Below are 27,191 nucleotides of genomic sequence, written 5' to 3'. Positions count from 1 at the left end.
GGGGTTCAGGTCAGGAGAGTTGGCAGGCCAATTGAGCACAGTGATACCATGGTCAGTAAACCATTTACCACTGGTTTTGGCACTGTGAGCAGGTGCCAGGTCGTGCTGAAAAATGAAATCTTCATCTCCATAAAGCTTTTCAGCAGATGGAAGCATGAAGTGCTCCAAAATCTCCTGATAGCTAGCTGCATTGACCCTGCCCTTGATAAAACAGGTCTGGAATCGGCCCTTCTCCACAATCTTCCTCAGGGTCCGGTCACCTCTTCTCGTTGTGCAGCGTTTTCTGCCACACTTTTTCCTTCCCACAGACTTCCCACTGAGGTACCTTGATACAGCACTCTGGGAACAGCCTATTCGTTCAGAAATTTCTTTCTGTGTCTTACCCTCTTGCTTGAGGGTGTCAATAGTGGCCTTCTGGACAGCAGTCAGGTCGGCAGTCTTACCCATGATTGGGGTTTTGAGTGATGAACCAGGCTGGGAGTTTTAAAGGCCTCAGGAATCTTTTGCAGATGTTTAGAGTTAACTCGTTGATTCAGATGATTAGGTTCATAGCTCGTTTAGAGACCCTTTTAATGATATGCTAATTTTGTGAGATAGGAATTTTGGGTTTTCATGAGCTGTATGCCAAAATCATCCGTATTAAGACAATAAAAGACCTGAAATATTTCAGTTAGTGTGCAATGAATCTAAAATATATGAATGTTATATTTTCATCATGACATTATGGAAAATAATGAACTTTATCACAATATGCTAATATTTTGAGAAGGACCTGTATAGCAGCAATCTGCTAAAACTCCTGCTTTGATAGAGGTGAATCAAGTGCATTTGATTAGCTGCACATTGTTGGTATTTCCCCCATTAAATCATTTAAAAGCAGCATGGATCTTGTTTTTCACAGTCTTGTTTGTGACAAAGCCAGAAAGCCCACGTCTCATTCCTATATTTACTGCAGGAACAATTTTCAAAGTCTGCTATGAATTCTTATCAAACCTAACCAACTGGTGGCTTTCTTTAGGGCCACAGGAAAGATCTATACTTGGCTGTATTTTCTATTACAAAGGCACGCTCATGCCACATAGTTAAAAGATCTCCTGTCTTGTTTAAGCTATGTATAATTTGGTGAGCGATTCTGTTTATAAGTTCTACTGGGTGGAATAGCATTTTCTATTCCCAACTTCTTGGATCATCTTGCAGGGATCCATTCATTAAAGGTTTCTTTTATTAATGGATCCATACAGTGTGAAGTTTGCTTACTAACTGCATGCACCACAATATTGTGTGCATGTGTGTTTCTCCATAAAATACTATGAAAATGTCTATACAAAATACAAATGTTAAAAATGTAATAGGGACGTAAGGACACATCCAGCTCACAAGACAGGCTGATGCATTATATTGAGTTTAAAAAGAATGAGACAGGCTACTAGCAATAGTTTTGGGAACACTCAAAAAAGTGTTTTTGTTTAATTAAAGTCACAGTAGAATTTCCCCGTCCAAGTTTAACTGGTCCAAATGTTGAGGTATGTATGCTTATCTAATTCTATGGTAATCGTAACTACAAAAGAAACACATGAAAACACACAATGAAATTTAAAAACATAAAATTCCTTTTTTTATTTTCAAGGTTTCAAGTAAACACTATTGTTGAGCCATTTATTCCTCCAAATGAAACTTAAAATCCTCCCATGTTCAAAATGAGAAAGCCATTTCATCTTTGCCTGGGCAGTTTAAATGCCTAATAGAAAATCAGAAAAAAAGCAAATGTTATACACAGATTCTGACTTTTTAAAGCTAATGGCCTCAGAACTTTGATCAGATAATGAACAGCCTTATAAGTGTAAATGCAGTTTTTAATATTTTGCTAACTATTTTTTGTCTCTTGCTCCTGTCTTTTAACATTTTGAATGTCTATGTAAAACCTGGTCATGATCTACCAGCAGTTTATTTTCCAGTCTGAAGATTTTGGGCAGGAGCGCATCTTATCTTTGTTTTTCCAGTTGGAATCCCATAATGACAGTGAGTGGATAGCACTGTGAGACAAATTTCACTTTGACAATCTTGTAAGGCCTTGTGCCATGAGATGTTCTTATACCCTTGTAATTTAAGGTGAGATCATGCAAAAACTGGATGTTAAAGCAACAAAAATTCACTGACTGTTCAACATAAGGAAAACAAACACTGATGAGACTAGTGGAATTTCAAGAAAATGTAACTAAACCCATGATCAAACAACCTGACACTAAAAATAGCACTGACCTGAATCGCTAGTCAGGTGGCTTAGAATGCCTTCATGTGTGAAGAATGTGGTGGGCGTTGTAACACTGAGCAAGTTGTGTTCTATAATTAAACCACAAGGAAGAGCACGTATTTATGTGCATATCAGCCATTCATGCTCCTTCAAGCCGGATAACAAAGAGGGATATCATGCTGTAACCTACTATTCAGGAAGAAATGTGTTTGCACGAACTTCTGATTCTAGTTACCCAGTCAGCAAACAGAAAGCCAGGATCCAGCGGAGAGTTATAGATGTCCGGTAAATCTCAGTGGATGTTGGAGTGATTCCTCAGATGACCGAGCTGCATCATGCACACCTTGCGATTTAGTCAAATAATCTTTATTGTTGAGGTTATTCGGTTCAACAATGAAGGGATTCTTTAAGAAGTCACAAACAGCCCTAAACGACACAAGGAAAGTGTAAGTGCAGTTTATATGGAATAACTTAAGACATCACTTAAGGCTATGTATTCCATGTTTATGTGACTCTTACATGGTTTAGGTATTACAGCTTTTTACGATCTAGCGATATCGCATGAAGTTAGAAGTGCTGTATCCTATGCATGCAGAGTTCATTACCATAGATGTAGATCTGCAGTTGTCATTTGGTTTTACTGCAACAAATTTTGTATCTTACTGCTGTTTTTAAATGTGAACAAAAAAACTCTATTTTCTCCTCATTGCAGACAGGAAACATATGAAACAAGCCTATTGGGAGACTCACTTGAGATGGTTCTTTCCAAGAAAAGTAATTTCCTTCTGCTTTCAGGCAGTTCAGAACTAATGTCATGGTTGGCTACTGCTGTCTTCATAATGCAGCCCTGTTCTTTTCTGTAAAAGGCGGACAAAAGGTGTTTCGGGATTTTCTGAAGTCGGAGTTCTGCGAAGAAAACCTGGATTTCTGGCTCGCCTGTAAAAAATATCAGACATTTGACAGTCTAAAGGAGCGGACACGGATAGCGGCGAGTATTTATGAAGAGTTTATCAGGGATCAATCTCCAAAACAGGTAAGGGCTGTTCATTTGAAATGGACTTACTCAACCAAATGTACTTTGTAAAGGTATTCACACCCCTAGAACGTTTAGATTTAGTTACAGTACAACGACAAAGGTCAAAGTCATTTATAGGGATTATATGTGATTGCCCAACATAAAGTAGTGCATAATTGTAAACACTGGCTTAAATGATTAATGATTTCTTATTATAAATAAAATTCTGAAAAGTTTGGCATGCATGTTTGTCTCAATACTTTGCAAAACCAGCTGGAATTAAAGCTGCCAATCGTTTTTGAATCTCAGCTAACAAGCTTTTCTGACATTATTCAGCCTCTAACAGGATTTCTTCCAGGATTGCTCTGTATTTAGCTCTATCCATCTTACCATCAACTCTGACCAGCTTCCCTGTCCTTTCTGAAGAAAAGCATCCCAGCATCTTTGATGTGGCCTCCACAATGTTTCACTAAAGGAATAATATGTTCAAGGTGATGTGCAGTGTTAGTTTTCTGTCACATTTTGCTTCTAGGCCAAAAAGTCAATTGTTGGTTTCATTTTACCAAAGAACTTTCTTCTAGATGTTTACTGTATCCCCTACTTGTCTTTTGGTAAACTGGTCATGTGGATCTCTGCAGCTCCTCCAGAGTTACCATGGGTCTTGGCTACTTTTCTGATTAATGTTTTCCTTGCCCGGCTTTACCGTTTGGATTGCAATGTCTTGGTAGGTTTGCTGTTGTGCCATGCTCTTTTCATGTCCAGGTGACGGACTGAGCAGAACTCTGTGTGATGTTCAAAGTTTGAGATATTGCTTTCAAACCAAACCCAACTTTACACTTTTCTACAACTTTCTCACTGACCTGGCTGCTGTGTTCCTTGGTCTTCATAATGCTGTTTGTTCTCTAACGAACCTCTGAGGCCTTCATAGAACATACTGAGATTAAATTTAACACAGGAGTACTTTGTTTACTAGTTAGCGACTTCTGAAGGCATTGGTTGCACTGGATTGTATTTAGGTGCAGCAGAATAAAGGGGGTGATTACATATACATGCCATATTTTTATGATTTTTATTTCTAACAAACTGAACCATTGACCATGTATAATTTTTCTTCTGCTTCACAATAATGCACAACTATGTGTGGGTCTATCACAGATGATGGCAATAAAATACATTAGGGTTTTTGGTTGAAAAGGGACAAACGTAAAGATTCAAGGGGGTATGATTATTCTTGCAAAACACCACAAGCACCAAGAAAAGTGAAACACTGTACTTTCTGAGGGTTTGTATAACTGATATGCCATTTCTGCAGGTTAATCTGGATTTCAACACAATAGAAACGATCAGACAGAGTCTGGGGCAGCCAGGGCCATCCTGCTTTGTTGTGGCAGAGAAGAAAATCTACATCCTGATGGAGAGCTGTTCCTTTCCACGCTTTATTGAAACTGAGCCATACAAACTCTTTATTAACTCAATTTCTAAACAAAGAGGCCTAAAGAGAAACCGCATGGCTGTGAGATTAAAGATCCCTGTGGAGGATTTCAAAGTGAACCCACTACTTCTGGGGAAACAGGACTGACTCCATGTGTGCTGTTGATGGTATGAAGCGTTGCCCAGACCGAATAACGTAGGGCCGTGGGTCAAAGTGCTGCGAAGGCACTTCCTCATCCCACAAAGTATCAAAGCACATTTCTGTCAGAGAAAACAGAGAGCTGTGAAAATGAAGCGGACATGAGTCATCAGCAGAAGTAAAGCTCTATCTTTTACTGTGCAGCTTCTGGCAGGGACTGTCGACATCTTAAATGTAAACATGATTGTTATTGATCTGCACAAGTGACTTCAGACAAAATGTATTTTGTACTTTGTGAGTTTGAACTTTAACAGTAATTGTGAAAATATGAAATCCTTCTGTCATGTAGGCATCATAAAGCAAAGAGTTTATTTCATGTTAAATCACCTGCTTTCACAGAAACCGCTGCGTTGAGGTAACAAGAGGGCATCCTTCATGTTGCACCTGGTGCGCTACTGCCGCCCAGTGGACGTTAATATTACTTACAAAATGTAAAATATTACATTCAAAAATTTTTACTTTAACTTTTGAATGAAGATTGAATTGCAGTTTCTTGAATTGCAGTTTCTTTAATTTCTTGTTGTCTTTAAATTTCTGGAAATGTACAAACTAATTCCTACACTGGTTCCATTGCTTGTTTAATACTCATGCTGACTTTAATGCAAGGACTGGACATCTATATCTTTGTAGTTTGTAACCTAAGATGGATTTTTTTCAAATGTACCACTGACAAACAAATCAGCAGTGAATGCTATAATATATATAGGACAGACTGGTCCAAAAGATTAGAGGGAGTTGTAGTTTCTGTTAAAAATAAGTTTCATGCAAACATCATGATTAGCAAAGCAGATTGTTAATTAAAGAATTTGAAATAACTGGAAACCAAGTTGTTAACATTCCTACCAGGACAAATGTAAAGTACCCAGAAAAATCTTATTTCAGTCAGTCATTTTCTACCGCTTATTCCATAGTGGGTCACAGGGGAGCTGGTGCCTATCTCCAGCAGTCTATGGGCGAGAGGTGGGATACACCCTGGACAGATTGCCAGTCCATCGCAGGGCAACACACAAACAACCACGCACACACTCATTCATACACCTAAGGGCAATTTAGAGTGACCAATTAACCTAACAGGCATGTCTTTGGACTGTGGGAGGAAGCCGGAGTACCCGGTGAGAACCCACGCATGCACGGGGAGAACATGCAAACTCCATGCAGAAAGACCCCAGGCTGGGAATTGAACCCAGGACCTTCTTGCTGCAAGGCAACAGTGCTATCAACTGCTCCACTGTGCAGCCCAAAAAAAAAAAGAAAATCTGATTTAATTTATCTTATTTAGTCAAAACAACTCTATAAATATACATCTGTCTTTATATTTGCCAATGACATCAATGACCACTGTATCATTGCTACAGTAGGAAACAGAAGAAAAACATCCTAAAACCAAACCACAAATTATTGTAAAAGAGACATGACTGTTAGGTTAATTTGTCTCTCTAAATTGACCTTATGTGTGAATGAGTGTATGCATGTTTGTTTGTTTGTCTCCAGCTAACCCCGCGACCCAGTATGGAAGAAGTGGGTATAGAAAATGGATGGATGTATGGATGGATGGATGGATGGATGGAGACATGAAACAGAGAAATGAAACAAGATTAAAGAAAATTATGTTTTCAGATGCTCTACATTCAATCGGACTGAGCCTGAAGTATTTTGCAAAGCAGAATGGGCAAAGGTTTGAGTATCCATGTGTGCAAAGCTGTTAGAGACATACCCCAAAAGACTTGCAGCTGTGCGCAATATTTTCGTGCCAAGTCAAAATTTGAAAATACTAGAACAAATGGTTGGGGTAAAAGTATTATTATTGAGAATAAAAACCAAAAATAGCCATTATTGGTTTAAATGTACAAAGTGGTGCTTGGTGTGTGTGTGTGTGTGTGTGTGTGTGTGTGTGTGTGTGTGTGTGTGTGAGAGAGAGAGAGAGAGAGAGAGAGAGAGAGAGAGAGAGAGAGAGAGAGAGAGAGAGATGTATTGTGTGACAGTATCCCAGCATCCACTGCGCCCCACCCTCATCCCCCTGGTTACGTCACTGCCAACCGGAGGGGAGGCCTTGCGCCATCAGGCTGCATCAAAACTTTAGCTCTGTGTAAATATCTTGAGGTAAGTAAATATTTATTCAGAATTTGGTGATGATTATTTCTAGACAGAGGCAAGCATCATATGTTTGCCGTTAGATCAGCAGCGAGAGGCGACTAGCCTCCTGATAGTCCTGATCTCCGGAGTCCAGGTGGATCAAAAGTGCTCAGATTGATGATAGTTCTGGCTAAATAACAGCGGCTTGGACAGCTCTGCTATGAAGTTATCTTTTTAGGTGTAGGTGGTGGAATATGTTTCGCTAACTTCCTTAAAGGCAATTTTGTACATTTACGAGCTTTTTATAACATTGATATTTGAACCAACGTAACTTGCAGGACAGACTGTGCTCATCCAGTGCAACTAGTTTATTTACTTAGCTGTAACTGGAAATGTTAGCATAGCCTAGATTTGCATGCTAGTTAGCAGGGTGGGATCTCTGAGGTGAATTACAACTTCTGTTCAGGGAAGCCTTAAAACTCCATCAGTGTGGCTCCTCGCTGTGGGATGGGTGTCATCATGTCTTCTAATCGGCTTTAATCTATTTCTGTCAGGGCTCTGAGGCAGCGAGGAAATGATGCTAGTATGCAAAGTCAGTGTTGAGTTGGATCTGATCTCTGCTGCTTAAACCTTTCGGAATGTGGTAACACCGGCTATTTAGCAAGCTCTTCTTTTCCCCAGCCTCTCTCTCTCTCTCACACACACACACACACACACACACACACACACACACACACACAACACGACGGGAAAATAAAAACCTGTAGCCTATCTGTTGGGGAAAAATAAAGCCAGTAGCTATATTATTTTAAATGGAAAGACCAGACTTCCATCCTCCAGTCTGCACAGACAACTTTGAGATTTTTCTCTGATATAGAACAGTGAGAATATATTTACACGTGATGGTATATAATGGGTAGAGATGCACCAGTTAATTGGCCAGTGAGAGTAATGACCAATTTTCCTTTTGGTTTCTGTAAATGATCAACCAACAGCATGCACTTTCTTTAGTTTAATAAAAACCACATAAAGGTTAGAGACAGTTCAATTCAAAGATACTTTATTGATCCCCGAGGGGAAATTAGAATTCCAGTACAACCCATCCAAACATACATCATGACACAAGACAAGGGTGGATGGGTTACCGAGGCTTTGCTGCCCACTCACAGGCGCTGCCCTTGTTAGATGAGAAAAGAGGCCACATTAGGAAAGTAGAGGGAAAAAAATCATATTTCACACTTTATCCTTAGCAGGATACAGTTTGAGATTGCAAATGCTTTATTCCCATTGGTGCAAGATTGCAATACTTTTTACCAATACCATTTCCTCTCTCAAAAAATCTGCAGCACATTTGATAGTCTTATGTGTCCTTATAGAATTAAAAATCGACTGTCCTAGAAAGTCAGAAATAGATATTGGCAAATAGAGGCTGATTGGTGCATCCATAGTATGAGACATTTATAAATTAGTAGAAATTTAGAAATAAGTAATACATCCGTACATAAAAGTAAGTGATGCTGACAAGGCAAAACATACACTGTTTCCAGGATAAAATGCCAGCACAGAACATCAGAATGCAGTGATACTTTTCCAGTTTTAGGTTGAAATTATATATACAGTGCCTTGCAAAAGTATTCACCCCCTTGGCATTTTTCATGTTTTGTTGCCTCACAACCTGGAATTGAAATGGATGGTTTGAGAGTTTGTACCATTTCAGTTACAGAACATTTCAACAACTTTCTTTAGGTATTTTCATCTGTGTTTATATCCATCTACCTGTCAACATCTGTCTATTTTTATCCGTTATATATGTTTTCATTCATTTTTGCTGCTTGAAAGGGGCGAGGCCAGAAGCACAGAGTTACAGCTTCTACTTGCAGGAGATTTGGTGCTGCTGTCCACACAACTCTAGGGGAGTTTAAAAAGCGCTGATATTCTAGCTTGTTTTGCAGGTAGTTGCGACCACTGACATATATTACCAAAGGTTGCAGCATTTTGTTCGGGCACGGTATGTGTGTATTCACCCGTGAGCACACACGTCGCATGTGGCTGTGCATTAGGGTGTCAGGGTGATAGAGAAAAGAACATAATAAGAAGATTTTGTTTGTTTCATAAAAAGACATTGTATAGAACTGGTTTTTATAGGAAAGGTAACCTTTAATGACTCCTGGTGTGATCCAGATTAGTTAGAAAATAAATTTGATATAATTATTAACTAGGAGGGGTTCGTTGAAGGGGAGGGACTCCCCTCCAATATAACGACAGGGGAAACGCAGCTGAGCAGGGCATTCAAAGCAGGTCACATTAATTCAATTCAAAAATACTTTATTAATCCCAAAGGGAAATTAAATGTTGTTGTAGCTCATATTATGAAGGTTTCTTCAAAGAACCGTTGTAGATGCTGATGGCTGTGGGCAGGAAGGATCTCCTGTAGCGCTCCGTCTTACAGCAGATCTGAAGAAGCCTCTGACTGAAGACACTCTGTTGTTGTAGGACACACAGAAATGTCATTTACTGTAAATGTCATTTAAAATGGTTAAAAACCACTTAAATTGCTCAGGAAACACATTTTGTCTGGTCAACAAAATGATCGTTTACAGCTGAGGATACAGTTTTAGAAACCTTGGATCAATAATCAGCTGTAATAATTTTTGTTGTTGTTGTTTGTTTGCAAAAGATGCAGCTGCCAAAATGACAGAAAGATACACCAGAGGGTCCCCAAGTCCAGTCCTCGAGAGCTACTCCAGGACTACTGAGTTACAAATTGGCTCATTTTTAGGCCTCCGCAGAGCTGAATGACATGAGGGCATTTATTGAAGCAGGGATGGAGCTGCAGGATAGTAGCTCTGGAGTACTGGACCTCGGCAGCCCTGCAGCAGAGAAACAACAGGTATCGGGAGCTGCTTCTTCTCAGAGACTCTGATGTCGTCATTTAAATAAAGCTTTAATCAGGACTCCGGGCTCGTACCTCGGATCAGAGCGGGACATCCCGCGTGGATACATCTATTCTTTGAGGGACGTTGTGAAGAAATTAAAATATTTTTTTTACCTTCTCTAATCCAGGCCTTCTCCAGCATTGCAATGGAGCTATCAGGGAACACTACAAGCAACCACACCCTGAACTCAACAGGTGCTGAGAGCTCATGGGAGATCAGTGACAAGACTAAACTGTGTCGCTTCCTCTGCTATGGCTCCGAGGAAGACATCTACACTGCCAGAGAGCTGGGACACGTCACCATAGACCACGCCGGAGCCCTGCTGTCCTTGCTGCAGGAGGGGAGAGGTGCAGAGGTTGTGGAGGAGATAAAACGCTTTGCCCAAAATGGGTGCGTCGTCAGACCGGGTCCTGCCTTTTTTGCCCTGGCCTTGTGCTCGCAGCATTCAGAGCTGAAGACCAGGCAGGCAGCTTTCAAAGCCTTGAAGGAGATCTGTCGGGACGCTGCCCACCTGTTTTCCTTCATTCAGTACAAAAAGGAGCTGAAAGAAGGCATGAAATGTGGAATATGGGGGCGTGCCCTGAGGAAGGCCGTGTCTGACTGGTACAATGAGCAAGATGCCCTGAGTCTGGCTGTAGCTGTGACCAGATGTAAGCAGAGAGGGGGGTGGTCTCACCAGGACCTGCTCAGACTCTCCCACACCAGACCAGCCACAGATGGTTAGTAGGTACAGATGCACGTTACTCAAAGGGGATCACTTAGGCTACGTTCCCACTGCATGTCTTAATGCAAGTCCGGTTTTTTTCAGGAATCTGATTTTTTTTTTTTTTGTGTGGTCGTTCCCATTACTTTGAAAATATTGTGGCTCCAAACTGACCCGTATGTACATAAAAACAATAATTGCGTCGTTAAGCGCAGCACAACAGCAAACACTGAGAAATAGCTGTTATGGTTTAAGTGTACAACAGAAGCCATGTATTGTGTCAGCAGGAGCTGTGTGGGAAACGTGTGAGTAAAAGGAGAGTGAAACTCTTTATTGTTCCGTTTTAGGGAGATCTGACTACCAGTTCAGCACAACAAACTGTTTGGATGCTGAGACACAGCCAGCAATGGTGGGACAGGGATGTTATCAACTTTACACAGACAGAGTTTATTCAGAACTTTATCATGTCGAGGGCAACTTTTAATCTCCTCTCAACTCCACAGGCAGAAGACTTGATGCAATCCATTGTATCAGACTGCAGCAGGGGCAGATCATCACATGCTTGGTAACCTCAATAGCATTTTAAAGTCCTCTGTTTGAACAGTTGCATACAAATTTTACAATACAAACTATGCCCCACATCCAGACGGTTCCTATGAGCCTTTCAATTAGGCTGGAATAAAGTTTTATCTCTGTTTATTTACGTGCTCCAACGTCTCGCTGTCTCTCCACTGTGCAGTTCTATTCGAGCCCCCCGTCTGTTTTGCTAACTGCTACCGTTTCCTGCTGGGCGGCGCAAAGTTGTGATGAATGTGATGGAAAGTGGTGTCAAACTTACATCTAATCGTTCCCACTGGAGTCACGTTCCAAAAGATCAGATGTGAGTCGGATTCAGGACCACATATAAATGTGGCTCAAATGTGACTTGAAAAAGTCAGATACGGGCCAAATATGAGCGTTCCCACTTGCTTTAAACAGCCTGACCCGATCACTTGACTCCAAAAAAAAAAAATCAGATTTGGGCCATATTTGCCTGTAGTGTGAACACGTACTGTACTTAGAAACACGTTATGGTATTAAGGAATGTAATACAAAACTCTGGACTTGCAAAACATGACTAGTGAATGTTTTTGGTTAGTGGTAGATTGAATACATATTTATTTTTGCTGTGCCACCTCTAAGATTTTAAACACTTGTGTTTTTTAAATGAAATGCTAAGGGACAAGTGAGAAATTTACACCACAGCAATAACAGCAGTAACTGTCAGACATCACTGATTGCAACATTCCTAATTTTGACTCGGGGATAGTGACGACCAGCTCATTGTGTGTTTCAGCCGTTGCCTTGATCAGCAAATATGTAACAAAAGGGTGGAAGGAGGTCCAGGGGGCTTATGCAGACAAAGAGAACTCAGAGGAAGTTGTCAAAGTGCTTTCCTACCTTGAGGTGGTGGAAAAGGTCAAGCACAGCCGTGATGAAACGGAGGTCAGCAGTTTAATAGAGGAGCACAAGCTAGAGAGGGAGCAGCTGCTTACAGATCATCTGAGGTCAAAACAGGTAATCTGGTTTTCTTTTATTATCCTTCATTGATGAAACAATGATATCTGTGTTTTCAACAAATTAGATAGAAAATAGAGATGCAGCAAGAGACTGGAGGCTCATTTCCAGTCGGCAGTTTTTCTATTGATTCAACCTGCTAATAGATAAGTGGTCCTAATTATTTATAATTGGAGTGTGGAGGAGACATCACATGGTGGGGTGGTTGTATACAGATATATATAAAGAGACTTGATGATTTGCGGTTGACATTTTAAACTAGTGTTAGCATTTTACATTAGTGTTATTATTCATTGTGATTAGCTGGCTGACCATAACAATCTGTAAACCGCAGACTGTGTGTATTTCTTAGAGAATGCAGACCCTTGGATGTATTCAGAGGTTTCCAAAGGGCTTCCATCATTTCCAGATCCAGTGCATTCAGAGGCTGAAAGCTCAACAGAATAAAACTGAGCTGAAATCAAACAGCTCCATCAGCGCGTCAGGTTTAGTTGCGCTTAAAGTAGGGGTTCTGAAACATTATCCCCCTGAACTTTATTTCCCTACCGTGGGTGTTTGTTATTTCCGTTTCTGTGAGGTCCACAAGCCTGCCATTTATGTAGATTATGTCCTCTGACTCCCACAGGACTGCTGCTAAGTCCAGGAAGTGATTAATAATGAACAGGGAAATAAGACCAATTCATGTCCACATGGTAAACTAGAATAGATTTTAAATGAACTACACTAATCTCCTACGTGTGTGCAGGGAAGAAAGAAAAGGAGATCCAAATCATAACCAAGGATTGTAACTTATGTAGTCTCTCCAAACCTAATGTAACAAACCTTAACTGAATTTCACAGACTTTCATTTTTACTTGTTAGAATGGAGCACAGACACACAGCAGCAGCTTAAGTGTGTCTGCTTCATGCAAATGTAGAATCACTTAAGGATCCACTATTATGGGGGATTGGGATGGTTTTAATTTGTATCTCAAAAGATAAACACTAAAATATTGTATCTTTACCTGTTAATCTCCCAATAAATGGCTTTGATGGGATTATCACTCCCTCAGCCTCCAGCAGAAGTTCATAATCAGTTAATTCATTTGTTTTATGAATGTATTTGAAAGGTAACACTGTAAAACACTGATATCCAACATAAATAAGCTGAGTTTAAATGTTGTCAACAGCAAAGATGACAGTTACCCCAGAAAACTACCTACATTCCTGGATGTGGTTCCTAAGGTGGAAACACACATTATGAAATGATCAAGAAGCGCTGAAAAAATGAAACAGTGAAGTAGTGAAATGACAGGCATCCAAACTATCTTACATCTGTGTTTGAGTGTTGTTTTTACAGAAGTGTCTTCCACACAGAACATTTTGTTAGCGCTTAAATATGGTGTATTCAGTGATCAAGTAAAAAGTTGTATTTCTTAGCTCCCGACTCGCTCAGTGCTGTTTATCATGAAAATAAACCAAACCTAGTTACCAGCTGATTTCTCTGTGCATCTCTGGTAGAAAATACTTGTTTTTTTGTTTTATCTATCTTGGTTTTAGTAAACTCATAAGTGAGATTGCATCCTGGAGTTTATGTTCGAACTGAACGGCTTTGTGGGGACATGCTTTAATTAATATGAAAAGATAGTTGCTAAAACCCATCTCAATCACCTTCTCATTTGTTCTTGCTCAGCGAGTCTCCCAACAAATTGTTTTTGGTGTTTTAAGTTCCGCTGTTTTAATATCCATCCCAACATGGTTGTTTTCCTTAAAAATTACTGGACATGGTTAACACTAAATAAGAAGAACTGGGGATATGGTAAATATGCATAGATTTGATGAAAAGGTTATTTGATTTATTATTTGAAGGTATGGAGCGCTCTGCTGAAGGAAATATCTCTGCATTCGATTCTAAAAATCCTGGGAAAGATGACGTCGAACAAACTTCTTGAACCAAGAAGCTCAGAGACACAAATAATATGTGACAGACTTCAGAACGAGTCATCTCTAAAGAAGGTACAACTGTAAACGTACTCTGATGACCTGACAGTATCATTGTGTTGCCTATAGAAGCATTTCAATCGCTTTTGAAACCTCCAGGCAAAAATCCACCCTTTCAGCATCCTGTTGGCCTCAGAAAATTATAAACGAGGCCAAGGCTATCAGGGGAAAACAAAATGGGAAGCAGACAGCGACATCCTCAAAGCCATGGACTGTGCTTTTTACAAAAGCTTTATGGTAAGAGGATTTTGTTTCTCCTCAACTACCTGTAAACGTGACAGTCAGCTTCTCACACACCACATCTGCTCTTGTTATGTCCTCAGAACGTGGAGCCTATAGGTAAGCGACTCGTCGTGGCAGTAGATGTGAGCACATCGCTGACCAGCGTTGTCCCGGGAACAGCAATCAGCACTGCTGTAGCAGCCGCAGCTGTAACCATGGTAAGAGCGGAGCAGAGCTAGGATAACTTTAGTCTGTGAGGGCCATAGACAGCTGTGTCTGTAAGCAGGGCTCATCTGTGGAGGAGGCCAGTATAGAGGACTGGGCCTGTTGACGTACTGGGAATTCCTTGCAAATTCTTTCCACGATATGTTAATCCACAGGCCCCTCAAAGGTTATAAGCTAGGAAAAATAATATCACGTCAATGACTGTAAAGAGACTTGTTTTAAATGTACTGAAAGGTACTAAGAGGGCAGAATTTGGCTAATGTTATATGTCTGTTTGCTGCAGATTTTTGCTCGGACAGAAGCAAACACACATGTCCTGGCCTTCTCTGAGGGAACTGTGGTTCCATGCTCTCTTTCTGCAGATATGACGCTTGCAGAAGTAACTGTAGAACTGGTTAAGGTAAGAGCTAATGTTTTAAAATGGGGGCTGGTTGGCTTGTGACTTTCAAGTATTTTTTCCATTATTCAGGGGTGAAAATTAACACTTTTTTTACCATATGGTGTCACCGGTTCCCGGGTGGGTGGACTCTTAATTCCCCTAATACCCAGACTTGATTTATATCTCTAGTGGCTAGGACACTAAAGTTCATGAAAAGAAGTGGGGGCATTCTCTAATGGCAAAGAAGGAAAAGAGTTTGAAAAATATGGATTAATTGTCATCAATATTGTAATCGCAATTTGCAGCTGTAGTTTTGCAATTACATAATTTCTGGATATTTGTGCAACAATACATCAGTCAAAAAACATCTTGACGATCTCCAAAAAATATTCTGTGAACTAATGACACTTAAGTGAAACATTCTGAAGGTGTCATTTTGTTAAGCTGATGTAAAATTTATAGATTATTTCGGAAAAAGAACATTGTGCCAACAAACAAACATGGCGTTGCTAGTATGTTGGTTTGGGGTTGCTTTTCTCCTTCAGCTCCTGAATGATTTATGGCAGAACAATGATCAACAACAGAACAACAAGAGCAGAACAATGATCCATAGAACACCAGCGTGTCCTCCTCTCTAAAGTCTAGACAAGAGGGTGAGCTAGACCTTTTCGTTGTCGGTCATTTTGACTGTCAGGATCAAAATAATCCTGTCATAATCCATTTTACACATCATTTTACTTTTTAAAATGAAAATAATTAAACATTCAATAGCATTTATTTTCATTCATTTTAATTAATATTCAGTCCGACCCTCAGCAGGGTCCTAGAGGGTGCATGGGAGTCCACCCGACCAGTCTACATGTGCTTTATGGACTTGGAGAAGGCGTTGGACCGTGTCCCTCTGGGAATCCTGAGGGGGGTACTCCAGGAGTATGGGGTACCAGGCCCTTTGATACGAGCTGTTAGGTCCCTGTATGACCGGTGTCAGAGCTTGGTCCGCATTGTCGGCAGTAAGTCAAACTCGTTTCCGGTGAGGGTTGGACTCCGCCAAGGTTGCCCTTTGTCACCGATTCTGTTCATAACTTTTATGGAAAGAATTTCTAGGCGCAGCTAAGGTGTTGAGGGGATCCGTTTTGGTGGCCTTAGGATTGCGTCTCTGCTTTTTGCGGATGAAGTGGTCCTATTAGCTTGTGATCTACAGCTCTCACTGGAGCAGTTCGCAGCCGAGTGTGAAGCAGCTGGGATGAGAATCAGTGCCTCCAAGTCCGAGGGCATGGTCTTGAGCCGGAAAAGGGTAGAGTGCCTTTTCTGGGTCGGGGGGTCCTGCTTCAAGTGGAGGAGTTAAAGTATCTGGGGGTCTTGTTCACGAATGAGGGAAAAATGGAGCAGGAGATTGATAGACGGAGATGCAGTAATGTGGGCGCTGTACCGGTCTGTCGTGGTGAAGAGAGAGCTGAGTCTAAGAGCGAAGCTCTCGATTTACTGGTTGATCTACGTTCCCACCCTCGTCTATGGTCACGAGCTTTGGGTCATGACCGAAAGAACGAGATCACGGATAGAAGCGGCCGAAATGAGTTTACTTCACAGGGTGTCTGGGCTTTTCCTTAGAGATAGGGTGAGAAGCTCGGTCAACCGGGACGGACTCGGAGTAGAGTCGCTGCTTCTCAACGTCGAGAGGAGCCAATTGAGGTGGCAATACCAGCGGGCAGAGACTGGGAAGAGCAGCAGTGAAGAGAATACAAGATACTTAAAAGACTTCTTCTACACCTGCAGAAACATCAGCAACGTTACCGAAAGGTGCACGGTACTACTAATGAATGGAAGATGTATTTGGTGATAAATGTTGCTCAATATAGAACATTTGTGTATCTGTTAACACCTGAATCTAAACACCAGTATGTGTATGTAAGGTTTACAATAGCGAGTGTGAGGAGTCACAGACCTGCCTCCTTCGACCAGAGACGGACACGGAGGAGATCTGAGCCACAGACGTCCAAAGGCCCCCAAGAGCATGGGAACTTCAGGTGAACCACCGCTGGGATTACTGAAACCCCCACCCAGAGAAGTGCAGAGGAGAGCCCACCACCCAGCAGCCACAGTGCAGAAGCCCCAGGGAGATGCAGTGACGAGCCCACAGGCCCCCCCCCCCGGCAGACATCTACGCTGGAGCAGATCCAGCCATGGACCCAGAGACCCGAGACCCCGGGGCACATAACCCCCCAAGCAGAGCTCCGACAGGGCCCCAGGCCCCGGCAAGCAGTCACCGGAAATGAGCCCACCAAAGCACCCAGCTCCGGACACTGAAAACCACCAATACCAGTGGGCAGAGACTACAGCCACCGGCAGGAAGTGTGGTGGTGAGGAAATAGGCCCCGCATTTGATGGGGGCTTAAGCTGATTCAGGAGAGGGAGCAGCCCAAGACCCAACCTGACACAAAGACAGACGCACAGAGTCGCAATCACACATTCCCACCCTTATGAGTACACTTAAAAACATTCACACCCACACACTCAACATAAAGACACACAACAATGGACGTTATGCACTCACTCAAACTCTCTATACATACACTATACTCTCAGGTCCAGGTACCGATACCCCAGAAGGGCAACCAGACCCAGGAGGTGGTCCCCTTCATTCCGGGGTGGAGACATGCAGGTCACAGCAGCACCAGCCCAGACCAGTGCCGGCACCGCCCGAACCCGAACGACTCTGCCCCAACCCCAGCCTCCAATGACCCCCGTCCCAATCTGGAGAGAGGGTCATGAACAAAAGAGGGGCCTACCTGGTCCAAATGAGCCCGCCAACCAGAGCCAGCAGGCCTTTTACAACATTCTAGTGGAAGCTAAGGCACTTTGCTGCCCTCAACAAGTCAGAGATGAAAATTCAACACTGCTTTCCGTTACCTGTCACTGCCAATTTCCACCCCTGGTTTTACTTCACAACTGTGCTATCTGTAATCTGTTGTCTGAAGTTATGGTTTGCCTGATGACTGAACATGTGTGTCTTGTAAACTCTAGCTCTTATCTTCCAGCTCCCCAGTGGCAGCACAGACTGCACTCTTCCTATCACATGGGCCACAGGAAATAAGAAGTACATCGACATGTTCATCATTCTGACTAATAACCCACTGTGGACGTTTACAGCTAGCCCAGTGGAATCTCTGAAGAAACACAGACTGGTAAGTTTGTCTCTATGAGAAGGTGTTTTTAAGTCATGTCATTCTTGTTTTAAGAGCTGTGTTGAGTAGATGTTCTTTCCTACCTGACTCTCTTGCACTGTCCGCTGAAATTTATAGCAGCAAATGAGCCAGCTTGAGCAGCATGTATTACAGTGTTGCCCCAGGTTTTATCCACTGTGAATGCTTGTTCAATGGTAGCGTTGAATAATGAATAGACTATGTTTTCAGGTTAAGCAGAAGAATTGTTTTCTCCTCATGAATAACAATAAAAACCTCAACAGTAAAGAAGCCAGCCAGAGTGCAAGTTTCTTTCTTTAATTTAATGTTAAAGTTGACTTTTTATCAGCTGATCCTTGCTTTTGATCCCCGACACAGATAATCTCAACCAACAGTCTTTCTTTGCTCATTTTGATGACCCACCTACATTTTTTCCATGTTTTGAGATGATGGGTTATTTAAATAATCATCATCATTTCACAAATAAAACATTCTTCTCCTCATCCTCAACAGGCATCAGGCGCAGATTCCAAGTTGGTGATGTGTGGCTTAACTTCCATTGGACACACCATCGCAGACACGGAAGACAGGGGTTTACTCAGCATCTGTGGCTTCGACCTTGGAGCTTTTAACATCATTCGTAACCTTGCCCTCAATCTGATCTGATCTAATGTCATATAGTAACTGGACCATCTGAGTCATATAACGAGCGTACAAACAGACAGAACAAAGTGGACAAACAAGGCCCACACATGGAAAGTTCAACTAATCCCAAAGATGCTGACAATTCCAGATTCTTCTTTTTTGTATAATGTATGACAAAGCGTCCAGCGGGCTGGACGGGCCCCTCTGCTAATGTTACGTGCACATATTTTCTGTGAAATTCGAAAGCCAAGTGCTAATACAGGGTATGCTGGATATGATGTGGTCAAAAGTGACTAGACAGTAGGCTTTTGATGGCTCTCGGTTAGACAAGAACATCTCTCATTTTCAGCAAGAAGATTGCAGATTGATAGGCGAAACTGAGTGAGTCACAATGTTACGTTTCATGCAACTGTAGGTTTACTTTAAGGTGGTTTCCTGGTAGCATGTAAGAGATAAAGTATAGGTTAATTGTTAATTCTTCAATTTTATGAAGTGGAATATTAATTATTAACCTATCTATAGGAAATGAAGATGAGAGAAATCATCTAAAGTCCACAGAATAACTTCCTGTTTGTGAAATTGTTGGATTTATTTAGTTGGACCAGTTTTATTTAATTACCAACACTAGATTTATTTTAGATGAATTACTCTTAGCCCTAGTTAGGCTAGTTTTATTACATCACAAAGTAGTTCTCATTGATCTTGATATACGTTCACTTGCCACGAGCATGAATGCCATAATTTAGAGATTTTACTGATTTATTTGAACCTGTTGGAATGATGATACTGTATTGTTTAGAAATAGTTTAAATGTACAGTAGATTTTCTCCACACTTACACACCCCATTAATAAATGTCCCTTAGCAGGCTACAGATAAACCACTCACTTAATTGGCTTAATTCTATCTGACCACTGGTTTTATCAGAAATGGAGCAGATCATTTAAATGAGCTGGTTTTCTGCCGCAGACTAAGGTTTTAAGCAGAGTTCAAAGGTTTTCAATCAGGTTGAGAACAGGGCTGTTCCAAAACCTTGATGTTAGGCGGCTTTATCCATTCCTAAACCAGTTTGGATGTATGTTTGGGATCGTTGCCCTGTTGGAATAACCAACTGGGTTCCGCTGGGCAGGTTTCAGCTTTTGATTTCAGATGAAGTTGGAAATTTTGGATGTAGTCCTTCACCATTACTTTAGCCACTTTGTGCAGTTCATCAGTACCTCTGGCTGGGAAAAAGCCCCACAGAATGATGTCGCCACCACCATGCCTGATATTGCATGCAATGTTTTAGGTTTAAATGCCACATCTTGATTCCCCTGAACATTTTTGTCTGCTTTTGGGTTTTTTCTCCTGGTTTTGGAGCAGAGTCTTTGTTTTTCCTTGGTGGGTGAGGGCTCGCTCACCTGTCACCTGCTTGAGCTTGGTGTTAGGCTGGTTCGGTAGCATTAGAGCAGTTTTTCCTTACATCTCTAAGACGGGTAGGTGGGGTCAGATAGACGGAACCAGTCTAATCAATGATCCAAACACAAATCAGAAAGGGTTTTGAAACACTTCCATTACACTTTCTGAATGACCTCCCAAAGAACTCTGACCATATTCTTATTGAAAGTTTCTCAACTATGAATAAAAACTGGGTCTGCCTCAGGAAACCAACCAAGTTAATCTGATTTTTGATCAGAAGAGTGGTTGAATATCCAGCCAGAATTATGCCAGAACATTGCTCATGTGACTTCTCTGCAACCTGCTAAGGGCCATTTATCCAGATATTACTGATTGTTTGTTTTCTTTGAACTATGTTAACTTTGATCCACTTTGGATGAGAGAAAGTTCACATTGAATTCAAATTTGAGCAGCTAGTTCTTGTTTTTTAAAATGTTTCAAGTACATCATTAAAATGCCAAAATTGAAGACCTTTACGCCCATGATGAATGGATGTCATGTTCTGAGCGGCTCTGTATATCAATAACTCTTAGCGGCCTTTAAATGTGATGATCAGTTTTAGAATGAAGGATTGTTGTTTTGAATTTCCCTCTTCAACAGAATTATGCAAATGTGTAGGACTTTAACTGGTTTTGATGGAAGTTGTCACAAATAGGACAATGTTGTACTGTTTAAAAATCAGTCGTAGCTGCGTAAAAACTGTTCACCATCACTGAAACTGCTGAAGTTGCACTCCTGTATCTTTAATTTAAAAATGATTGTTTATGCAAAAACGATGAATTGAAACTATTGTAGAATAAATCAAATTGAATGTACTTTTTTAGGTCATAAAATTGTTAATATTTAATCAATCTGCTTTATATTTCTCCATTAACAGATCCACTGTGCTTACTGTCCCAGTACAGAGGAGTTCATACTGTAGTAATTACAGTGGTGCGTATTTAGGAAGGAGAAATGCAGATGTCATTCACTAAACTTGTCAGTCATGCTGGTGTGGTCCACTGTATAGAAAGATTACCTCAGCCCTGGAACTGAAACCTTTATGTCCATGCCCATTCATCCTTTAGTTTTCTGTGTTGAGGCAATATGCACGTTCTTTTGACATAGACTTGAATAGTATAAATCTAAAGTAACTTTTCCATAAATATTGTTAATGCAGCATCTGTACTTCACACAGGAGATAGTAGTGGGGTATGTCTCCACTGTGGTTCACTTCTTATTCCATCATACTGTCTGTACAGGTCCTTCTCAAAATATTAGCATATTGTGATAAAGTTCATTATTTTCCATAATGTCATGATGAAAATTTAACATTCATATATTTTAGATTCATTGCACACTAACTGAAATATTTCAGGTCTTTTATTGTCTTAATACGGATGATTTTGGCATACAGCTCGTGAAAACCCAAAATTCCTATCTCACAAAATTAGCATATCATTAAAAGGGTCTCTAAACGAGCTATGAACCTAATCATCTGAATCAACGAGTTAACTCTAAACACTTGCAAAAGATTCCTGAGGCCTTTAAAACTCCCAGCCTGGTTCATCACTCAAAACCCCAATCATGGGTAAGACTGCCGACCTGACTGCTGTCCAGAAGGCCACTATTGACACCCTCAAGCAAGAGGGGTAAGACACAGAAAGAAATTTCTGAACAAATAGGCTGTTCCCAGAGTGCTGTATCAAGGCACCTCAGTGGGAAGTCTGTGGGAAGGAAAACGTGTGGCAGAAAACGCTGCACAACGAGAAGAGGTGACCGGACCCTGAGGAAGATTGTGGAGAAGGGCCGATTCCAGACCTTGGGGGACCTGCGGAAGCAGTGGACTGAGTCTGGAGTAGAAACATCCAGAGCCACCATGCACAGGCGTGTGCAGGAAATGGGCTACAGGTGCCGCATTCCCCAGGTCAAGCCACTTTTGAACCAGAAACAGCGGCAGAAGCACCTGACCTGGGCTACAGAAGAAGCAGCACTGGACTGTTGCTCAGTGGTCCAAAGTACTTTTTTCGGATGAAAGCAAATTCTGCATGTCATTCGGAAATCAAGGTGCCAGAGTCTGGAGGAAGACTGGGGAGAAGGAAATGCCAAAATGCCAGAAGTCCAGTGTCAAGTACCCACAGTCAGTGATGGTCTGGGGTGCCGTGTCAGCTGCTGGTGTTGGTCCACTGTGTTTTATCAAGGGCAGGGTCCATGCAGCTAGCTATCAGGAGATTTTGGAGCACTTCATGCTTCCATCTGCTGAAAAGCTTTATGGAGATGAAGATTTCATTTTTCAGCACGACCTGGCACCTGCTCACAGTGCCAAAACCACTGGTAAATGGTTTACTGACCATGGTATCACTGTGCTCAATTGGCCTGCCAACTCTCCTGACCTGAACCCCATAGAGAATCTGTGGGATATTGTGAAGAGAACGTTGAGAGACTCAAGACCCAACACTCTGGATGAGCTAAAGGCCGCTATCGAAGCATCCTGGGCCTCCATAAGACCTCAGCAGTACCACAGGCTGATTGCCTCCATGCTACGCCGCATTGAAGCAGTCATTTCTGCAAAAGGATTCCCGACCAAGTATTGAGTGCATAACTGTACATGATTATTTGAAGGTTGACGTTTTTTGTATTAAAAACACTCTTCTTTTATTGGTTGGATGAAATATGCTAATTTTGTGAGATAGGAATTTTGGGTTTTCAGGAGCTGTATGCCAAAATCATCTGTATTAAGACAATAAAAGACCTGAAATATTTCAGTTAATGTGCAATGACTCTAAAATATATGAATGTTAAATTTTCATCATTACATTATGGAAAATAATTAACTTTATCACAATATGCTAATATTTTGAGAAGGACCTGTATATCTACTTGTTACACAGGTATTTTGATTGTAGTGACAATGTAATCCCAACTCTAATAAACGTTTATGCTGCTCTTGAAATCCTGTTCAGTCTCATAAATCACTGCCTAACTGTGCCCACTTTTAATTGTTAAGAAACAAGTAAAAGAACGAAGCGGCTGAGTTAAGAGTCAGCTCCTCATAATCTGGGGCCTTGTTTCTCAAATGGAAAAAGGTTTATTGCACCCTCCATGTTAGGGGTTAGCCTCATCCAGAGAGAGGCTTGCATTGGAGGTGCTGCTACCATCCAGCACAAGTCATTTGAGGTGGTTCTGGCATCTGATCAGGATGCTTCCTGAACACCTTCCTTTGGTGGTTTTCCTGTCACATCTAACAGGGAGGAGACCCCATGGCAGACTGAGAACACATGGAACAGCTTATATGCCCCTTCTGGCTTGGGAATGCCTTGGGATGTCTGAGTTTTCCCCCCCAAGACCTGTTATGCCCCAAAACTTGATCTTGAATAAGTGAAAAACAGAAGATGGATGGATGAGAACAAGTGAAGCAGTGTTTTTTTTAAATTGTTAAGGAGGAAATCTGTATTTGTCTTCTTGGAATGCCTCAAGGTACAAGGCATCCTCTAAAGATTCAGTAATGACTGTGCTGCCACAAATATGGACATCGTCCTGAAATATTCAGATGAAACTGAAGTAACTCCCCTGATTACTAATGGATGCATGCAGAAGAAGGAAATCTGATGAGATTGTATGAAAGCAATAATCTTGCTCTCTTTAACATAAAACCAGTGAGATACATGAAGAAAAGGACCAACAGTTTCTGAAAGAGCGTGAGAAAGTTTAACCCGAATCAAAACCACCCAACCAGATATACAACTACAGCATCCTGACCAAGAGAGGCAAGATGTCCTTACTCTGCAAGCACCTGTAGTGATCACAGCCTCAGAGAGAATTGCCCCTGATCCATTATGCTTACTGAGTCACAAACAGCACTGTGTAGAAGAACTTTGGTACGAGTGCAGATACCTTTCTTGTTTGGACTGAGATTTATCTGAACAAAGTGAGAGTGAGAAATAGAGAAGCTTGACTGTCATTCAGAAAAGTGGGAGTTGGCAACCCTGCGTTTAAAAACATATTTGGAACCCAAGTGTGCAGATTCATGGCGTGATTAAACTCGAAAAAGATGGTTTGGAACCAAATTCACCCTCAAATAGATTTCGCGTCATTAGTAGCTAAGGGAAACTTGGCTCATAAAAATTTTTATTTCGGATCAGGCACCTTGCGAGGCGGCATGATGTTGATATACGGGGGCCTCGTAAACACACTACATGAAAGCAAGTGAAGATGGCGGATGTGTTGAGCGTTCTTCGTCAGTATAACATCCAGAAAAAAGAAATAGTAGCTAAAGGGGATGAGGTGATATTTGGAGAGTTCTCTTGGCCAAAAAATGTCAAGACCAACTACATAATCTGGGGGTATGTTTGCACATTGAACACATTTAAATCTCTTGTAGGCCCGTAAGCTCTTTCCGTAACGACGTAAAGCTTGCTAGCTACTTTATGCTAACAACTCCTGTGAGCTCAAAACTTTAAGCTCTTGGTTGTTTTCGCATTATACTGTAATAACTTTCACTATATTTTATATTCCAGATTACTAGCTATACTTTGGTGACAATGTAATTTTTGCACGATCTTTGTATTTGTTATTTACCAGAAGTAAACGGCCAAACTTGTCTGTGAGGTGATGCTAAATTTGCAAATCCAGCTAGCTCTGACTTGTTTCATGAAGTCACATGAAGTCAGAGATTCATGGGGACATGCTTGCCTTTTATTTTAATACTTAGTTGTTATTCTGTTTTGTTGAATTTTGTAGTTTACAAAGAACACGTCCACCCTGTGGCCCAGCAGATAAAGCTGTAGATTTACAAACTGTTGTTAGGTGTTTATGGATTAACAGAACTAGCTGATGTACCTTCGTAAGACATGGTTTCATGCTAGTAGACCTGTATAGATGACATTTACTCGACCTAAATATTCATTCTTAACTTTACTCCTGATTCTGGATATGTGTTTTCTTCATCAGAACTGGCAAAGAGGGCCAACCCAAAGAGTACTATACTTTGGACTCCATTTTATTCCTGCTAAACAATGTGCATCTGCCGCATCCATCGTATGTGCGAAGAGCTGCAGTAAGTGGAGCGCTTTGTCAAAGCGTCTAGCATCTTTCTTTAGTTTGTCTGCAGCTGTGTAGAGCTTGTCTGTTCGTGACATGTCTGCGTGTTGTTTATAGACAGAAAACATCCCTGTTGTTAGACGACCGGATCGAAAGGGATTGCTGTCCTACCTCAATGGCGACAGTTGTAAGTAGCAGCTGTAAAGTCACTGTTTCTTAAAGGTATAGGATGTTTAATTTTTTTTATCATATGTGCAACACCATTGAATTCCACAACACGTTATAGTAGGCAACAACTTTGGAAAATCGTGCAGTTGCTTTTTGTATAGTTGGAAACTCTTATGCAACAGTGGTAGCTACTGGAAAAGCTGTAACCTCTTACTCCCTCAAAGCTCAGTCACTCACAATAATACGTGTGTGAACCCTTTAAAACATTAACCTCTAAAACAAATGTACTACTCAGGAGAACTAAAAGGAAATGCACAAATCTTCACATGTAGTATCTCCCATATTCAGAATCAGAATTCTTTATTTGTCATTGCTCCACATGGGTGCAATGAAATTTCCAAAAACAGAACAAAACAGTGCAGGCAAGTAGTGCAAATTAAAGAAAGTAAATATTAAAAAGTTATTAAAAAAAAGGACCGTGCAGGTGGAAAAAATATATACAAGAATATTTACAGGTTGCTCCTTACACTTTTAACACTTAGTGTTAAAAGAAATTGTACGGAATGTATTTACTGTTTATGTCATTATTGATAGTAACAGTTGTTACTGTGTACATGAGGCGTTCAGGGCAACAACAGCTCTGGGAAAAAAGCTGTTTTTCAGTCTGTTTGTTTTTGTCCTTATTGCCCTGAAACGCCTCCCAGAGGGGAGCAGTTGAAAAAGATGGTGACCGGGGTGTGAGGAGTCCCTGATGATGCTGTGGGCTCTCCTGATGCAGCGGATGGAGTAAATCTCCTCCAGGGAGGGGAGAGGGCAGCCAGTCAGTCTCTGGGCGGTGTCGATGACCCGTTGGAGCTGCTTCCTCTCTGCTGCAGTGCAGCTGGAGAACCACAGTGAGATGCCGCAGCTCAGCACCCACTCCACAGAGCAGCGGTAGAAGAACAGCAGCAGCTCTGGTCGCAGGTTGAGACTGTACTTCCTGAGAGTCCTCAGGAAGTACAGTCTCTGCTGCGCCTTCTTCAGGATCGCCGTAGAGTTAGTAGTCCACGTCAGATCCTCGCTGATGTGGGTGCCCAGGAACCTGAAGTCCGGCACCATCTCCACCCTGTTCCCGTTGATGGTGATGGTGTGTCCTGTTTACACCTTCGAAAGTCAACGATGAATGGTGTTCAGAGTCAGGTTATTGTCCATGCACCATGCTGACAGATGCTCCACCTCTGCCCTGTAAGCCGTCTCATCCCCTCCTGAAATGAGCCCCACCACCGTGGTGTTGTCCGCGAACTTGATGATGGTGTTGCTCGGGTGGGTGGGGGTGCAGTCGTGGGTGTAGAGGGTGTAGAGCAGGGGGCTCAGCACACAGCCCTGTGGAGAGCCCGTGCTGGTCCTCAATGGAGAGGACAGGTGGTGTTCTACTTTCACCCTCTGGGAGCGGTCTGTCAAAAAGTCCATAATCCAACTACAGGTGGTGTTGGGGAGACCCAGGTGTCCCAGTTTGCTCACCAGCCGGTTTGGGATGATGGTGTTGAACGCCGAGCTGAAGTCCAGGAAGAGCATCCTCGCGTAGCCCCCTCGCTGCTCCATGTGGGTCAGCGGGGTGTGCAGAGCGGTGGCGATGGCATCCTCCGTGGACCGGTCGGCCCTGTAGGCAAACTGGTGGGGGTCGAGTGTGGGGGGCGGGTGTGAAGTGATATGACCCCGTATTCTCAAGCATGGAAATGCAGAGTACCCGCACACTCTTTAGAAGTCCACTAAAGTTATTCAAAGGTTGAGGAC

At 41.8% G+C, this 27,191-nt stretch overlaps 3 protein-coding genes across 4 annotated transcripts in view; all 3 read left to right on the top strand.

The window, feature by feature from the left end:
- Positions 1 to 2,369: 2,369 nt before the first annotated feature.
- On the top strand, positions 2,370 to 5,718 carry LOC124870346 (regulator of G-protein signaling 5-like). Its single transcript, XM_047368978.1, has 4 exons — positions 2,370 to 2,697; positions 2,964 to 3,025; positions 3,118 to 3,284; positions 4,579 to 5,718. The coding sequence occupies exons 1-4, from the start codon at positions 2,645 to 2,647 to the stop codon at positions 4,843 to 4,845; spliced, it is 549 nt and encodes a 182-aa protein (XP_047224934.1). The 5' UTR covers positions 2,370 to 2,644; the 3' UTR covers positions 4,846 to 5,718.
- Positions 5,719 to 6,896: 1,178 nt separating this feature from the next.
- On the top strand, positions 6,897 to 21,046 carry ro60 (Ro60, Y RNA binding protein). Of its 2 annotated transcripts, XM_047369184.1 has the most exons (10): positions 6,897 to 6,996; positions 9,647 to 9,859; positions 10,033 to 10,624; positions 11,945 to 12,165; positions 14,014 to 14,160; positions 14,245 to 14,382; positions 14,469 to 14,585; positions 14,876 to 14,992; positions 18,007 to 18,153; positions 18,664 to 21,046. In XM_047369184.1, exons 2-10 carry the CDS (start codon positions 9,770 to 9,772, stop codon positions 18,814 to 18,816), a joined length of 1,722 nt encoding a protein of 573 aa, XP_047225140.1. In that variant the 5' UTR covers positions 6,897 to 6,996; positions 9,647 to 9,769; the 3' UTR covers positions 18,817 to 21,046. The 2 variants fall into 2 exon arrangements, with proteins under 2 accessions (XP_047225140.1, XP_047225141.1); XM_047369185.1 differs by lacking the exon at positions 9,647 to 9,859 and having other exon boundaries at positions 6,911 to 6,996.
- A 3,311-nt stretch (positions 21,047 to 24,357) lies between these two features.
- Positions 24,358 to 27,191, top strand: part of cdc73 (cell division cycle 73, Paf1/RNA polymerase II complex component, homolog (S. cerevisiae)) — a 35,951-nt gene continuing 33,117 nt past the window's right edge. Inside the window, exons 1-3 of the mRNA XM_047368317.1 lie at positions 24,358 to 24,553; positions 25,161 to 25,266; positions 25,368 to 25,437. Of these exons, the coding sequence (XP_047224273.1) occupies positions 24,423 to 24,553; positions 25,161 to 25,266; positions 25,368 to 25,437 (307 nt within the window). The 5' untranslated portion in view covers positions 24,358 to 24,422. The remainder of the gene's footprint in view (positions 24,554 to 25,160; positions 25,267 to 25,367; positions 25,438 to 27,191) is intronic.

The sequence above is a fragment of the Girardinichthys multiradiatus genome, chromosome 6 (assembly GCF_021462225.1).
Source record: "Girardinichthys multiradiatus isolate DD_20200921_A chromosome 6, DD_fGirMul_XY1, whole genome shotgun sequence".
Classification (NCBI taxonomy): Eukaryota; Metazoa; Chordata; class Actinopteri; order Cyprinodontiformes; family Goodeidae; genus Girardinichthys; species Girardinichthys multiradiatus.
This window is presented reverse-complemented; position numbering and strand designations above follow the sequence as displayed.